Raw genomic sequence first — 17,084 nt, forward strand, 5'->3', positions numbered from 1 at the left:
TGCATTAGTTTATCAACGCGTTTTCTCACAATCAGGCATGATTAAGTTTTTGTTGTTAATATAGCTAAAGGCAAGGGAGGTAGAAAAGACCCCCCCACTGACGAGCTAGCTAGGGCCGGCAAGCATGCGTGCATGCTGCCTCTCCTTGTCCAAGTAAGCAGCTATATTACACATATGAATATTAAAAATGGTGAGGAGTGATATTTTTGCGCGGAAGTTCTTTTGAGTAGGCGGCCTTCGGCCGGTCTTAGGCATTATAAACCTTACTACGCAGAATTCTCCTTTCTGTGTTGTCGGAGAAGAGTGGCAGAACTTCTTTCTGCGTATTCGGCCTTCGGCCGCGCTTAGGGATCATAACCCTTACTACGCAGAATTCTCCTTTCTGTGTTGGTAAAGAACAGTGGCAGAACTTCTTTCTGCGTAGGCGGCCTTCGGCTGCGCTTTGGGATTATAACTAATGTGACCAACCGTACTTCTTTCCGAAGTACAGTACTTCTTTTCGAGCCGTTGTACTTCGTACTTCGCAGTACACACAAATGTACTTCTCTGCAATATTTTGTACTACCATTAAGTTTGGTTTTCTTTAACTGACAAGAAAAATTTTAAAAGGATAGTAATTTCAGTTAAATAAGGTACTTATAGATCAACACATAAATTATGACTCTTTAAACACTTCACTTCTCTAGCTAACAAAATTCATTTAAAAATTTAAACGTGTTTAAGGGTTTACGGGGTGTGATAAGCTCAGCGGCTAGTGTTGCTGACTTTGCACATCGATGATGCGGGTTTGATCTCTGCTGAGGTCTAGCCAAAGAGGTTTGACGAACGGTGATCTCCGAAATAGCACCTCTAACTTCTATCGCTTAAAGCATAAACAGACGGCGGCGTTGATCCGGATCAACTCAGGAATTAACTGCAGTTGAACCGGATTAAGTCCGAGTTAATCCGGATCAATGCTGCCGTCTGTTTAAGCTTTTAGACTCTGTTGCTTTTTCCATTTTTTCTGTAACAAATCGAGGTATGAAACTCATTAACACTGTTGAAACAAATGTTTTTACGCCACAACAATAATAACATAAAAGGTGTTTAATTTTTTTAAAGCAAGATGCCAAAGGAAAGGAGGGAAAACTTTCTGAGCTGCAATTTGCTAAGGGAATACACTTTTATAAAAAAAAAAACTTATTCGGAAAGTAGTGATCGGTGTAGTAGCAAGGAAACACATGATTTTAAGAATACGCCAGTAGTAATGAAAAAAGGATCGTTGAATACACCGTCTGACACATGGCGTCTGGGAATGGAATTGTTGACTTGTGTTTGAAAGTAAACGGGTATCTCTCCGAGCTTTCTCGCTTCTTCACTGCAAGGAGCCTAATCCCCTACCCTACAAAATCCTCTACGACCCTGTTCACCACCTGGACGAAGGAGGTCAGGCTACCGCTGGAAATTCACGTCGATGATACACCAATTCCGACGGTGAATAACCCCAAAATACTCGGAGTAACCTTCGACAGTCTGCTCTCCTTCTCTGCGCACGCAACCGCTACTGTCAACAAAGTACAGAGCCGCAACAAGGTCCTCAAGTCGCTAGCCGGCAGTACTTGGGGCAAAGAAAAAGAAACGTTGCTGGCAACATACAAAGCAATAGGTCGGCCGGTTTTAAATTACGCAGCACCAGTGTGGTCGCCGGGGACTAGTAGGACGTAGTGGATGAAGTTGCAGACTACTCAATACACCGCACTACGGACAGCGACTGGATGCCTTCTGATGTCGCGAGAACACCACCTGCACGACGAGGCGGAAATGCACCCAATAAAGGAGCACAACGCAATGCTCTGCAAACAGTTTCTTGTTGGGAGCCATAGACGTGGTCACCCAAATAGACAACTGCTTGCAGAAGAGCCCTCGCCCAGGCACGTCAGGAGGCATCTCTATGAACTGACGGACGAAGTCCAGAGGTTCATTACACAACATCTGGACCCGTCAGCTTATCGACAAGCCCTGAGCGGCATTCACAGGGAGTCAGTCTCGAGTTATGTAGACTCCAGACCTGTGAATGCCGTTCTAGGCGCGCAACCACCGGAAATCGACGAGACGGAGCTTCTTCTGCCTCGGGAGACTAGAACCATACTAGCCCAACTTCGCTCTGGCTACTGCAGCAGGTTAAACTCATACCTGAACAGTTAGACGCATATGTGCCAAATGAGTGTCCGGCATGCGGAGAGACACCCCATGACTCGAAACATCTCTTCGTGGGCCCGGAAAACCCGCAATCCTAACGCCTTTGTCCCTGTGGAGCGACCCTATTGAGGGTGCACTCTTCTTAGGGCTTCCGTTAGGCTTTCTGCACATTGGTCGTCCAATCATAGTTGCTTCATCGCCACAATCATGATGCAACGATTACATGTCGACTACACTTTCGCACACTCGGTCGTGATATTTCATTTCATTTGGCCTCTAAAAATTCACTTGGAGCAGGTATTTCGCAAAATATGTACAAAAACCTGCAATTTTTAAAATGTGAATGTGGCCGTGCTAGTTTTTAAAAATGATTTTAGTTTTGTAATCAGCCACCAAAGAACCTTTGGATATAAAATGTCATAAAAATCTGAAAATTTTTTAAAAATCCATCCGTCATATTTCATTCGCCATTTAAAAGTTTTAAGAACTCACTTCAGATTCGTAATCAGCAACAACAAAAACCATTGGGTACAAAGTTTAATAAAGCTTGAAAAATCCCAGGGCAATACGGGTACTTTGTTTTTGTCTCTACTTTCTGAAAATGGTTGATTTTTTCATGGGTGCAGCAAAAAGTTAAGTTTTGTCGGACGGTGATATACATGAAATATTCGTATTCATAATACCCTTACAATTCTTTTTAAGAAAAACTAACTCAGCCATGTGCAATTCAGGGAAGTAACTTTACCGTTGTTCCTTTTATGTAATAATGTCCATATTCATAAAAAATATAATTAATAAGTTTAAAGAGCATTGTAAAGTCACATTTGCATAAGAATTTTCAATTTAGAGTCATTTAAAGTCTTATTTATTTTTTATGAATTTGGGCGTAAGTTTGTATTGAATAAAGTTTAATTTTTAATTAACAAAATTGATTTGTATATATAAATATATGTTGTATATAAAATATATAAATTCATTTGACATATTTTTGAATTTATCGCGAAACGTACTGAATGATGAACTGGAAAGTCATTTCGAGAACGGTTTTAAAACTTAGAAAGATAATAAAATATATATTCGAAATATAAGTAGAGTAATTAATTTTATACAGCTAAAATTTGTAGGAGTTTTTATAAATTACCGAAGAATCTCAAACTTAATTAAAACATAATATTTAGAATGTACTTTACTTGCTCGTTATAGTCCGGGAACGTTCCCGAAATGACGGTACCGTCATTATCGTCTTTTATTTTTTGTGTTATAACGTTTTTGAGATTATGTGCCAGGTGCCGCGACTACTTATCGTGATGTAAAGAATAATATACCATTAATAACTAAATAGCTTTACTAACAGCGTTCTCGAAATGATTCTGAACCTATGTACGCTATACACATTTGCAATTAAAATTGACTTGCCTCTTTTATTCAATTCTTTATTAAGGCAAACAAATATAAGGTAGTCATCTATCAAAACGCACTTTGGAAAGGCATCTAGCCGTATCACCTAATACGTTCAGCGAAAAACTTTTTGAAGATTCATGGTTGTTTTCACGAAATGGGTAATTTTCCTCGGACAACTTTTTAATTAAATTCAAATAGCAAAGTATTCGGTTTATTCAGTGCTATGCAACTATGTATATGTAAGTAATGTTACGAATGTAGTTAGGTACTCGAATTAAATCCACTTCAAGGTATTTTTCGGCCAATCGAATTTCCCTTAATGGATTATGGAATCCGTTACCGAAATGATTTATCGGCTATTTCGGATGAAATAAAATTTAAATAAAAATGCATTTAACTGAACCGATTAAATGTGTCGTTGACTGCCAATTATATTAATCGGGAAATTAGATAAAATTGTAGATTTTGGACAAAATACTCTTTCCAAACGAAACTCTTCACCTCCACGATTTTGACACATACACACAAAAAAACCAATAAAAGTGAATTAAAAAATTGTTCCGCCTGTATAAAATGTTTGCCTCTGAAGTTATTTTCGAAAAATGTGTTGTAACTTGACTCGTTCCTAAATCTACAGCAGGATCGCACCAAAATAGTTTAAACACTCCCAACTTCTTAATTTGCATTTCATCGCCTGGGTAAAAGACTATCGTATGTTAATTTCGGCAGGTTGTGGGAAATCGCGATTGAAGTTTGGAATGCAATTTCTCAAAATCGCGGAGATAGGTTTTCTCCAAAGTCTCTGAAAATGTTACAAGTTCACAAGATTCTTAAATTATTTAATTTTTAATGTTTATTGTTAATTAGTTTTGAGTTTATGAAGGATCTTCTTTAGTAAAATTTTGTCGTAAGCGTCATTTGTCCACAATTTGGCAGCCACTTTGTATGAAATACGACAAAATGTGATCGAAATTTCTACTAAATCAACGATACTTTTTACTCAATATCTCGGAAATTAAAGGAGATATCCAAAAATGGAGAGCAACAGATATTGATTAGTTTAATATGACTGCATCACTTACTAAATTTTTACTAAATTATCGAAAAAATTGTAGTCAATATCTCGGAAACTAAAGGAGATACCTAAAACACCAATCGAAAGACCTTATTTCAAAATATATAACTGCACCTAGAACTAAAAATCCTCAAAATTGCGCTTATCACAATCTTTTCCTCAGGCGACGATTTATAAAGTACACTCTAAAGAAAAAAATTATGATCGAATGTTTTAAAACAAAGCCAAAACTCTCACAATCATATATTTCAATTTTGCTAAACGATGAGTGAATGAAGAGAATAAGTCGCTCACGCGTCTGATGCAAACAGTGTTGTCAACGATTTCGAGTTGCATATTATAAGAAAAAGGGATTTTTTTATTATGTAAATAGTGTGAAAGGTAGAGATTATATTAAAGAATTAACCTTTTAATATAGTTATATATAATAATAATAATAATAGATTGGCGCTTACACATATGTTAGTGTTTGGCCGAGCTTCTCCTCCAACTTGTGGCGTGCGCCTTGATATTGTCACACAAAGCGGAGGGACCTACAGTTTTACGCCGACTCCGAACGGCGATTGTATTTTTATGAGAAGCGGTTTTTCATGGCAGAAATACACTCGGAGGCTTGCCATTGCCTGCCGAGGGACGACCGCTGTTAAGAAAAAACCTTTTCCTAATTTTTTTGCGATGTTGCTTTGACCAGGGCTTGAACCCAGGTGCTGGTGAGTGAAAGCGCGCACTGCTTACCACCACACCACAGCGGCCACAGTAGTTATATATATCGTTGGCTTAGTTCGCAAATGTGCTAAGTCCACTTTTTATGAAAATTGAGATTTTGATGCAGTAAGATAGCACAACTCATCATTACCAAAAAAGAAAGTTACCGTAATGTCGTTCTTACTTGTTGTTATGCAGTGGTACGCAAATGTGCTAAGTCCAAAAAAATCAAGAAAAATATATACACAGTGGTAAGTTTTTTTAATTTTTTCGATAGAGCGATACAAATTTCAGAATAATTAGTAACAAGCAGCCCAGGCTTTGGCTTTCATCTACAAATTATTTTTTTATGTTTTAGTTCACTCCATCGTAAAAGCGTGTTTTTAGTTTCTTAAACTAGAATTATAAAGTTATTTTAATTTCAAACACAGAGTTATATCTCATTTCTGGGAAAACATTGGTAAATTGGTTATTTAATTAGGAGATTGTCATGGATTCTGCTGATAAAAATAACAATGGTAATGAGGCTTATGGAATTGAATCGGATGACGGCGTTATAGGATTAGTTCCGTATGGTTTTAACACTGATTCCGATGATTCGTACGAGTTACCCTCGACATCAAAAAGACGAAAAAAGAGAAACCGTGTTGAAAATCCTAATTGGTTTAAGATCAGAAATAAAAAACGTAGAGAAAAAGGTAAATGTTATTTGGGAAAACAAAAAGTCGGTAGCAGCTGGAATTATGAAAAGACGAAAGAACCACGGACATTAAAGGAAAGATGTAGCTGTAAAAAAAATACCGTTATAAAGTGTGCACAAATTACTGATGAGGATAGAAAAAAAATATTTAAAGAATTTTGGCAAATGGCTTGGAATGAAAAAAGGTTTATGTGAATACTTTGATTCAAGTGTTTCCAACTGTAAGACGTCGAAATAGAAAAGTGTACAACAAATCTAAAAGATCTCGAACCTTACAGTACTACCTCAGAAAAGAAAATAAAAATATTCGAGTCTGCAAATCTTTTTTCATAAATACTTTGAACATTGGTCGACGAACTGTTAGTGATTGGGTGAAAAACCTTTTAGTTTCAGAAACAAGTTTAAAGAAAACTGCTAAAAAAAGGCACTTAAAAGAAGAGAGGCAATGCCTAAATTCTTTTTTTGATTCTATGCCATCAATGGAGTCTCATTACTGTCGTGCTGATACTAAAAAAAAATATCTTCTGGCCGAGTGGTGTTCAAAAAAGAAGCTTTATGACTTTTATGTTAATGATTGGTGTACCAAAAACAACGCTAGACCGCTTTCCACATCGGTCTTTTATCAAACATTTGATGCCAAAAATATGGCCTTGTTTACACCTAAAAAAGACCAATGCGATATATGTACACGGTTTTCAGTCGGAAACCTCTCGCAAGAAGAATATACTCTTCACCAAACAAAGAAAGAAGAGGCCAGGAATGAAAAGAACAAAGATCGGGATGAAGAAACTCATGTATTCACCGTAGATCTTCAAGCTGTACTAATGTCCCCAAAATCTCAAGTCAGCAGCTTATACTACCGTACAAAGTTACAGGTACACAACCTGGTTTTTTCAACCTTAGAGACCAAAAAGCTTACTGTTTTTTAAGGAATGAGGTGGAAGGTGGATTAGGTGCTGAAGAGTTTGCAAGTATTTGGATTTACTTTATTGAAAATAAGGTTCTTTGTGGAAACGACAATCCAGTAAAAGTAATTTTTTATAGTGATGGTTGTACTTATCAAAATCATAATTGTGTGATAAGTAATGCCTTGCTTAATGCAGCAGTCAGACATAATATTACTATTGAACAAAAAATTCTTGAAATTGGCCACACACAGATGGAGGCAGACTGTGTGCACTCCACCATAGAGCGAGATATGAAAAATAGAAATATTGATGTCCCTTCTGATTACATTGGTATATGTAAAACAGCTCGAAAAAAGCCAGAACCGTATGATGTCACTTGTTTGGATTATACGTTTTTTTAAAAATTTTAATACAGTTCAATTTTATAAAACTATAAGACCTGGACGCGGTAAAGGTGATGCCAAAGTTACGGATATTCGGGGCATTAAATACACTCCAAATAGTGAAATATATTTTAAACTTCGATTTTCTGATGCCTGGAAAATTTTACCTCAAAAAATGAATAAAAGTATCGACGCTATGGAGTTTCAAATTTGCAACAACTTTACCTAGAAAGAAGAAAACTAACTGCTAAAAAATACGAAGATTTGCAATTTTTAAAATCAATCTTAACCAAAGACCACCATACGTTTTATGATGATTTACCTCACCAATGATTTGCTCTTTAATTTTTATTTATTTTCTTTTATACATAAATGGTACATCAAATTACAACTTAAAATAGTTATATTTTTAACAGCAATGAAATAAGGTTATTATTCATTTTAAAACAATTAAATATATTTAAAATAAACAACCAAATCTTTTAACAATACAAAATAATGAAAAACAAGTTGATAAAAAATGTGCTAAGTCCACATTAAAAGAACAAAATCATAAGGAGAAAATGTGCTAAGTCCCAAAAGAGCCTATAAGTCTGCAACAGCTTTATTTTGAAATTGGCCGATTATTGGTACTGAAGCAAGACGAACTAAGGAAGAAAACTGCATTTACAGATCAGGAAAATATTAACAACAAAAAAAGTTAGACGGTTTTTTGTCCCTCCTGAAAAATTAAAAAAAATGGACTTAGCACGTTTGCGAACTAAGCCAACGATATATATAGTGGCGCTATACAGGCGCTTAACGAAAAAGTTTGTCATCCGTGCGATTTCTTCATGAAACACCAAACATTGTGCCCTCACTTCCATATTAAACACTTTAACGTGTCTTGCAGCGACTTGATGGCTTGAAAGTTTCGCATCGATTGAGCACGATCGCAGCAAAACCATAATCGTCGGTATCACTGATTCATAGAGTATGCGCATGTATGTGTGAAAGCAGCGCAGTTTTTCTCGTGTGCGTGTTAAAGCAGAAGAGAAAAATTTGGCACGCGTGCCCTTGAAATGGCCACCCTTGTTTTAAAATATCGACTTTTATGAAGTGGCCCCGATGTCAAAAGAAAAGAGTTATATTTGTATAAAAAAGTTTATAAGGGCCGTTTTCTCATCTAACCTTTAGTTTACCGGCCACTTTATCGTCCCGATATACGAGTTTTCGTTTTCTCATCAGCGCATTAAATTCTCGAATCGATAAACTGTTGCTCACCCGATGCAACCTTTAAAATTTGTACCCAACTTTAAATTTTGGTTTGGTTTTGGTTCATGAGCCAGCTATATTAGATATTTCAACCAAAGGTTTTGGTTTTTGCTAACAGTTGCTCTTGCTCTATATTTGCTTATGTTGCATTGCCAACCTTTGAAATTATATGACGAATGTAGTGAAGTTTCACTCTCGGAACTGTAGTGAAGTTTCACTCTACGAAATAACAAATTTATTTTTACCGGTAAGATAAGAAAATTAAAACACTTTAAAGTGAGGAACAATTTATCTGCCCTGTTAGTAAAGGCAACTTTACTGCTTACATTAGAAAATGGCCCTAAGTAAGGTAAAATTTAAAGCAAAAAATCATGATGTGTAGTTTTAAAATGTTCTAATGTAACAAGAAATACGAAAGGGACCCACAATCAGTCAGATTCTGCAATTCACTACCGAGTGATTGCTGTGGTTTGCTACTGAGCACAACTGAATAACTGAATATTTTCTTCATCTACCTCAAGCAAGCAATTTTTAATACCCTCTTCAACACCATAGTGAAAATATTCTCCAGGGTTTCTTTGGCCAGTACCAATTATTTATTTTATTTTTTTGTTTATAGTCTACAGATTTATTTTCACAGTGGGAGATTTTCGGAATTTAACGGTACTTTATTTTCAGGCACATCACATTTAACAAAACAAGGGATTACGATAATATGTTGTACAATTGTACTTATTTTTAACCGACTTCACAAAAAGGAGAAGGTTATCAATTCGACGGAATATTTTTTTTTATGTACGTTACCGCATAACTTTGGACCACGTCAACCGTTTTCTATCGGAAAGGTAGTGTCTCACAGGCGGTGCCATACTAATTTTGTTTAGATCCGATCACTTGATCATGAAAAAATTAACGGTACTCCAAAATTTTTTATACATATCAGATTGAAGTTGGTTGTGTTTTTTGCTTAAAAATTACTTGTTAATAATGGAAGACCCACGCTCCGTTCCGACCAATCAATTGTGTTCGATCCGACACTAATTTCGTATGTCTAACTGGTTTGCGGAGATTGTTGAGCGGCCTTAATTTTTTACAGATATTCACCGTAGATGCGAGAAATCACGGCGACAGTCCTCATACACCTGAGCACAGTTCAGCTCATATGGCTGTAGATAGTATCGAACTAATGAGAAAACAAGGAATGGCAAAAGCTTGTGTAATGGGACATAGTATGGGAGGCAGAACGATGATGCACTTAGCTCTTAAACATGTAGGTATTTTAGATTATCCAAAGCAAATATCAAAACCATTTCTTACATGTCTTTTCTCTTTGTTTCGCAGCCCGAATTAATCGACCGTGCCATAATTGTGGATATATCTCCTATTGCTTTGCCAAGAGACTTCCACACTATGGAAAATATTTTCAAAGCCATGGCAAATGTTGATATACCTGCAAAACATTCCTTGGGACAAGGGCGTAAAATAGCTCAAGAACAAATAAAGGAAGCAGTTGGAGACCAATCAACTGTTGAATTTATATTAATGAATTTAAAAAAGCGGGACAATGGAGAGTATGTATAACACTTACATAAGTTTAATTCTAATTAAGCTTAACTTGGAATAGTCACACCTAAAACAAATTTCGTAATGATCACGCGGAGTCTGGTGGACCCAAGCAAACATACAGAGGTTCTATTTCTTGTATCGACTCAAATCTTGGGCCTTACTTTAGTTTAATACAAAAGTAAATACATATGCCCGTTCAAATCGATTTGTGCAGACCGACTGACGCCACACTGACTTTCCAAATAGCCTGAAATAATTAAATTAAACTCCGCTAATAACATGAAGTGCATTTCTCTCATACGATAATATTAGTTATCGATTACTTGAACGTAAACGGAAGTTCTCATTATAGTTATTTAAAGTAGAAAACCGCTTATCGTCATTCTGCAAAACCGCGTAACTGACATTTGCTGCCAAAAATTGGATTTGATCACACAAGCTCTGGCTCAATCCTTATCCATTCGTCCTGAAATATTCTAGCCAGAAATGCGATTGCTTTATAAAAAAAGAGAACCATTTTGAAATATGAGTGTTTTTACTATCTAGAAATTAATTTATGCAACCTCACATACGCGGTTTTGTACTTTAAGCGACGCTATGTATGTATTCTTAAAAAAAATTAAACCCACAATTAATAAGTAAAACCAGGGTTTGACTTGCTGACTGCAAAATAGCATAAGATATATATTTTTTTGCTTTTTAAAGCAAACACCTCTTGATCATTTTCAATGCATTTGCAATTCCTTAGCTACGACTAACACAAATAAATCAGCAAAAGCAGACAGCAAAAGCGAAAAAGAGAAATGAAACCAGTTGCTTCAGCTTATTTATTTATTTATTTATTTTGTCTACAGAAAATTGTATTCTTACAGAATATTACATTAATTACAAAGGGTTTTAAAAGTTTAAGCATAAAATAGCTCTTATCGAGATTGCATCTATTGCGATCGCACTATGCAATAAAAAGCAGTCAATCGCCTTAAAAAGATTTCCAATTTATTTGCAATGTATTCCGCCAGTAGTGATGATACGTGCGGTAGTAACGCAGAAAAACGATATCCTAATCCACTGAGCTCATAATCCAAGCTGTCTCCCTCATACGTAGCGCGTGATAACAGTAAGGTTACCATCGTGGACGCCAGTAGGGGCGCCAGTAGATGTACCATTAGGGGTACAATGGAAAGCCGAGATACCAGTAAGGGTACCATTAGGGACGCCAGTAAGGGCGCCGTTAGATGTATCATTAGGTGTACAATCGAAACGCGAGATAAATACTATCCGAGACGCCAGTATGGGCACCATAGGATGAACCATTATATATGCTATAGAACGCTTCGTTGGGATGTTGTATTATTGAGGATATCTTGACGTTAGAAGAACAGACCTATACCCGAATTAACAACAGATCGGTCTGTTCTACACCGAAATGCGGGCACGAAAAACACGGTTACATTATATTTGCCTCAAAACTAAAAGCTACAAATACCAATTACCATTATTTATTTAAAACGCTGAGTATCAAAGTAATCGCAATGCTTATTAAAGTCATGGCATAAGCAACGAAAGGCATCATGCATTTCAAAGTTTGTTTTACAAATGCTTAGCGAAATAGGCTTATAATGTCTTGACGGCCTTAAGGCAATACAAAAGTTGATCTCATTCAGTAAAAAGGGACTACTAACTAGCCCCTTTAAAAAATTTATTATGAATAAAAACCACGAATATGAATAAAACAATACGGCTGTGAAGCGTTGGCAGATTTATAAGCTTCAAACGGTTTTTGTAAGGTGGAAGATTCTTGGACGTGTCCCAAGATAGTTTTTTTAGTGCAAATAATAGAAACTGTTTTTGCACAGATTCTAGTCTGTCACAATGAGTTTGATATCTAGGGCTCCATACAACTGACGCATATTCTAAAATTGGCCGCATACGTCAAGCTGTGAGGTTGTACTTTATTGTGCTCTGATTTGTTGCTTTCTATTTGCTAAGTTTATTGTGCTAATTCTGAGTTAAAGTAGTGATAAAAAGTGCTTATGAGCATCTTAGTGTGAAATAATTGAAGCTAAGTGAAAGTTATTGTGTTTTATATTAAACTAAATTTAATTAAATTTCACTAGCATACATTCTAATATTGCAGAGTCATTTGTTGCTATCATTGTTGTTGTATCCTTTGTAGTTAACTGAATTCATTTTGTTTTTGCACATTTGTTCTACTCTTTTTGTTTACTTCTTCTAGTAATTCTTGTCACAGCTGTTTGCGTTGCGTTTATTAAGTGTCATAATTACAGTGATACTCAGACTGTTCGTTACATTTATTTAAAGCTATTTACATAAGCTCCTTAATTGTTATAATTTATTTTGTTTGTCTTTTTATTAACGAGTGTTATTACATAAATCTTTCAATATGAAGTGCGATCTTGATACTTGCCAAATTAAAAGCGATTCTCAACGCTACTTATCGTGCTGGCTGTGTGATGGTATTTACCATCTGAAATGTTCTGGTTTGACGGGAAGAATTCTGGACGCTATTAATGATGGCAAGGGCTTTCGCTGGTCTTGCGTAAAGTGCAGGTCAACCGAAGTTGATCTTTTCAAGCTATTTAGGCAAACCAGAAATGGTTTTACAGAAATAGGAAGGGAATTGTCGGTACTGACAGTAAAATTTAAGCATTATGAAAATGTGTTTAAATCATTCAAATGCTTAGATACCTTGCAATCTGTTAAGGCTATCCGTGTGTCTAAACGTAAGCGTCTTCATAGTCCATCTAAGGAAATTATTGCCATTGCACGTCAGAATAATCTTCCGACTGACTTAATTAATCTAACTTCTCCATGTCCTCCAGCAGCAGAATCCTCAGCCTCAAAAGAGCGTGTAACGAAATCTGCTTCGGATAATAACGAGCGTGAAGTATCTTCCCCTTCCCCCTTTGAAGTGGTGGCATCATCTTCAAAGCCTCCACCGCCTTCCCTATCCTCAACTACTAACGCAGTAACTCAACCCCTTCCGCCGGTACTCCAGTCTGATACAAGGAAACTAGTTGTGGTTCCGCCCAAGAAGTCAATCTTTGTCTCTAGATTTTCGAGAGACACTACCGAAGACGATATAAAGCCTTATATCTCATCAAAAATTACAACTGTCGACTTAAGCATCAGAAAATTTAATTTTAAATACGAAAGAAACATTGCTTCATTTAAAATTGACGTAAATTTAGATAATTTTAGTGCGCTGCTTAGTAGTTCTTTTTGGCCCCCCGGAGCTTTCGTTCGTGAATTCGAATATAGGCCCAAAAAAGGAAATAACTTAGCTAATATTCCCCGTCATAACACTGAATCAAAAAACTAATTATTAAATCTGCTTTAAGTATTTATTACCAAAATGTAAGAGGCTTAAATACTAAATTAACGAACTTATACCTTAAAGGCCTTGAATGTAAGTAATTATAATATTCTTTCTTTTACTGAAACTTGGTTGAAACCTCATATTTTCAATTCAGAGATTCTTCCAAATAATTATCATATCTATAGACAAGATAGGGAGGACAGAATCGGCGGTGGCGTACTCTTCGCTGTAGACTCTTCAATACCATCTGAAGAAGTTAGTCTTCCACACATTGATTCAGTAGAATTGAAATGCATTCGTGTACAGGCTGGGAAAGGGTATATTTACTTAGCTCTATGCTATATCCCTCCCCGATCTGACACATTGGTGTATTCACGACTCATCTCTTTACTGAAATCAGTTAATTTACTGACTAAACCCTCTGATTCAATGATTGTGTTGGGTGATTTTAATTTACCAAGCATATCATGGAACATCATTGACAATGATATCGTACCTTTCGCGTCTAGTGCGTGCAACAACGTATTTTTAGAGGAGATGACTGAACTCTGCCTAGCTCAGGTTAATGTACTTCACAATAAGTTTGGTAAAGTATTAGATGTTGTTTATGTTGATGATGCATCTAAGTCCGTTGTAAATAAGCGTGATCCACTAGTTTTGCCCGAAGATGTCTACCACCCTGCTATGGAGGTATCTTACGAAGTTATAAGTGATGGTAAAAATTGCAGTACCCAAGCATACGAACCAAATATTCGCTTTGATTTTTCGAAAGCCAACTTTAAAATGCTTAACAAAGAACTGTCTAAATTGTCGTGGCCTGCATTTAAAGAAAATATTTAACAAAGCGTTGCACTTTTTAACTTTATTTTACATAAATTATTTGAAAAGCATGTGCCTAAACGCATGTGTGTTCCTGAAGAGCAAACACAGTTATGGTTCACTAAAGAACTGAGTAATTTGAAAAACAGAAAGTCGCGTTATTTTAGATTACACAAAAAAACCGGTTTACACTCATACTATTTAAAATACTCACTTTTGCGTCATAAGTTTTTTGAATTAAACAAAAAGTGTTATAAAGCTTACTTGTGTAAAATCAAACGGCGTATAATATATAACCCCAAATCATTTTATGACTTCGTAAACTCCAAGCGAAATGTACGTGGGTTTCCTTCCGCCATGAAGTATCAAAATACCGTCTCTAGTGATAATCAAACAATTTCTAACATGTTCGCTCAGTTTTTTAAATCCAATTATTCCATTAACTCACATGCTAACATTGACTATCCTTTTAAACTATGTCCAATGAACTCAATAAATATCCCAGTAATATCTCCCGATGATGTAGTAGTTTATCTGAAATCCTGAAAGCAGTCCTTCAGTTATGGTCCTGACCAGATCCCTACTTGTATTCTTATAAATTGTGCTGATTATCTCTATGATCCGTTAACAGCGTTATTTAATTTGTCTCTTAAAGAGGGCGTTTTTCCAACTATATGGAAGGAATCGTTCATAACCCCGTTACATAAAAGCGGTAGCAGATCTTCAGTGGAGAACAACCGGGGAATAGCTAAGCTTTCTGCAATTCCTAAATTATTTGAAGCAATTATAACAAATCAGTTGACGCATTTTATCTCTTCTAGCATTTCATATAGTCAACATGGATTTTTCAAGGGCAAATCAACTTCTACAAATTTACTTGAATTAACATCTTATATCTCAAAAGCATTTAGTGAAAGCAAAACTGTTGATGTTATATATACTGACTTCAGTAAAGCATTTGACAAAGTGTGCCACTCGTTGCTCATCTACAAACTTGATCTTGGTCTTCCACCTAATTTTCTACGTTGGATCTCTTCATACCTCTATGATATATCACAAAGGGTAATGTTTAAAAATACTATCTCTGACGTCATTGATGTTACTTCAGGAGTCCCTCAAGGTAGCCACCTAGGCCCGGTTCTGTTCTTGCTTTTTATAAACGATATTTCTACAGATATACAATTTTCCAAAATTTCAATGTATGCAGATGATGTAAAGCTTTATAAATCGTACGTTTCAATCAAAGAAAGGTCTTTGCTACAATCAGACTTAGACAGCATGGCTTACTGGTGTCAAGTAAATCTTATGCCTCTAAATCTTAAGAAATGTAAAGTAATGAGCTTCTCGCGAAGAGCTGTTCATCCCGCTTCTTATACAATAGGTAACCATAACCTGGAACAGGTATACAACTTTGTGGACCTTGGTATCACAATGGATCCTAAGCTTAATTTTAATCTTCATATTAATGTGACAGTCAACAAGGCTAAAGGTGTACTTGCATTTGTGAAACGATGGTCAAAAGAATTTTGTGACCCTTATATCACTAAAACCCTGTTTACAACACTAGTTAGGCCAATTCTGGAATCCGGTTCGGTGGTTTGGAATCCAAGGTATCAAATTTACTCAGACAAGATAGAATCAATTCAAAAACAATTCTTACTTTTTGCTTTAAGAAATTTCCGTTGTGATTCTCAATATAACCTTCCACCTTACACGAGCCGATTAAAACTTATTAATCTTCCTACACTTTCCAGCCGCAGGCAAATGCTTGGTAAAATTTTTATAGTTAAATTACTAACAGGCTCAATTTCAAGTCCGCTTCTTCTGGGCGAAGTTAGCCTTAATGTTCCCTCCCGGGTATCAAGACACTTTTGTCCCCTATTTCTGAAAGGTTGTAAAACTAATTTTGAATTGCACGACCCACTCCGTTGCGTATGCCAGTATTTTAACTCTCATTCCAGCACGTTTGATATATCAGATCCGCTTTTCAGCATTAAGAAATCGATACTGTCCTCTCTCAATAAACGAATCATTAAAATAAAGACATAAAATCGGCGGATGAATTTAGTTCTGTAGCTGAACAGTTTTAGATCTCGACACTTAACAAACTTCTGCCTATCGTGACTCGGCGCAAAAATTGAAAATAAATACTGGTTCCGTACGTCATGCGGACTGCGCCCCTCGTGCGGATGGGAGGGAATGGAGGGCAAAAACCGTTGGGATTATTATTATTAAAGAAGTGAAGAGAGCTTTAGTGACGTATCGATCATTGAATTCCTTAGCCCATCGCTTAATAAATGCCAGAACACCCTTTGTCCTATTCACACAAGAGTTAATATGAAACTTCAGTCGGTTTTTGCTTACACAGTCAGCCGAAGCAAACAGTTTAGAAAAATTTGCTGTTGCTGCAAGCAGTAAGTTAGGAGTAGTTTTAATCTTGCTTTAGCTTATCTCCCTTGCTGCGTTATTCTCGCGAGTATTTTCATACATAAGATATGTAGAACAGGCGTATAAAAAATTAATAAATGTGAAGTAAATACATATCGTCACCCTTATATTTTTCCAGAAGCATGAATGTGCAAATTTACCATTTTGAGTTACTGGGTTGACTTGATTAACCTTTGGATGCTCTATGTTATACCAAAACCCAGAATACCATGCGTACACGGAAACCACATATTTATTTCACAATGTCAATTACAAATGCAGAGTTAAGTCTCGTAAAAAAACTTTCATACTTGATTTCCCAAAATTT

At 36.1% G+C, this 17,084-nt stretch overlaps 1 protein-coding gene across 3 annotated transcripts in view; it reads left to right on the forward strand.

Annotated features, from left to right (window-relative positions):
* LOC118734293 (protein ABHD11) overlaps positions 1-17,084 on the forward strand; it is a 177,747-nt gene that overhangs the window by 31,751 nt on the left and 128,912 nt on the right. For all 3 annotated transcript variants that reach the window (XM_036464007.1, XM_036464008.1, XM_036464009.1), the window contains 2 exons: positions 9,701-9,874; positions 9,946-10,175. In XM_036464007.1, the coding sequence (XP_036319900.1) occupies positions 9,701-9,874; positions 9,946-10,175 (404 nt within the window). The remainder of the gene's footprint in view (positions 1-9,700; positions 9,875-9,945; positions 10,176-17,084) is intronic.

This window comes from Rhagoletis pomonella, unplaced genomic scaffold (assembly GCF_013731165.1).
Source record: "Rhagoletis pomonella isolate Grant_MI unplaced genomic scaffold, Rhpom_1.0 Rhpom_scaffold_00002, whole genome shotgun sequence".
Lineage (NCBI taxonomy): Eukaryota > Metazoa > Arthropoda > Insecta > Diptera > Tephritidae > Rhagoletis > Rhagoletis pomonella.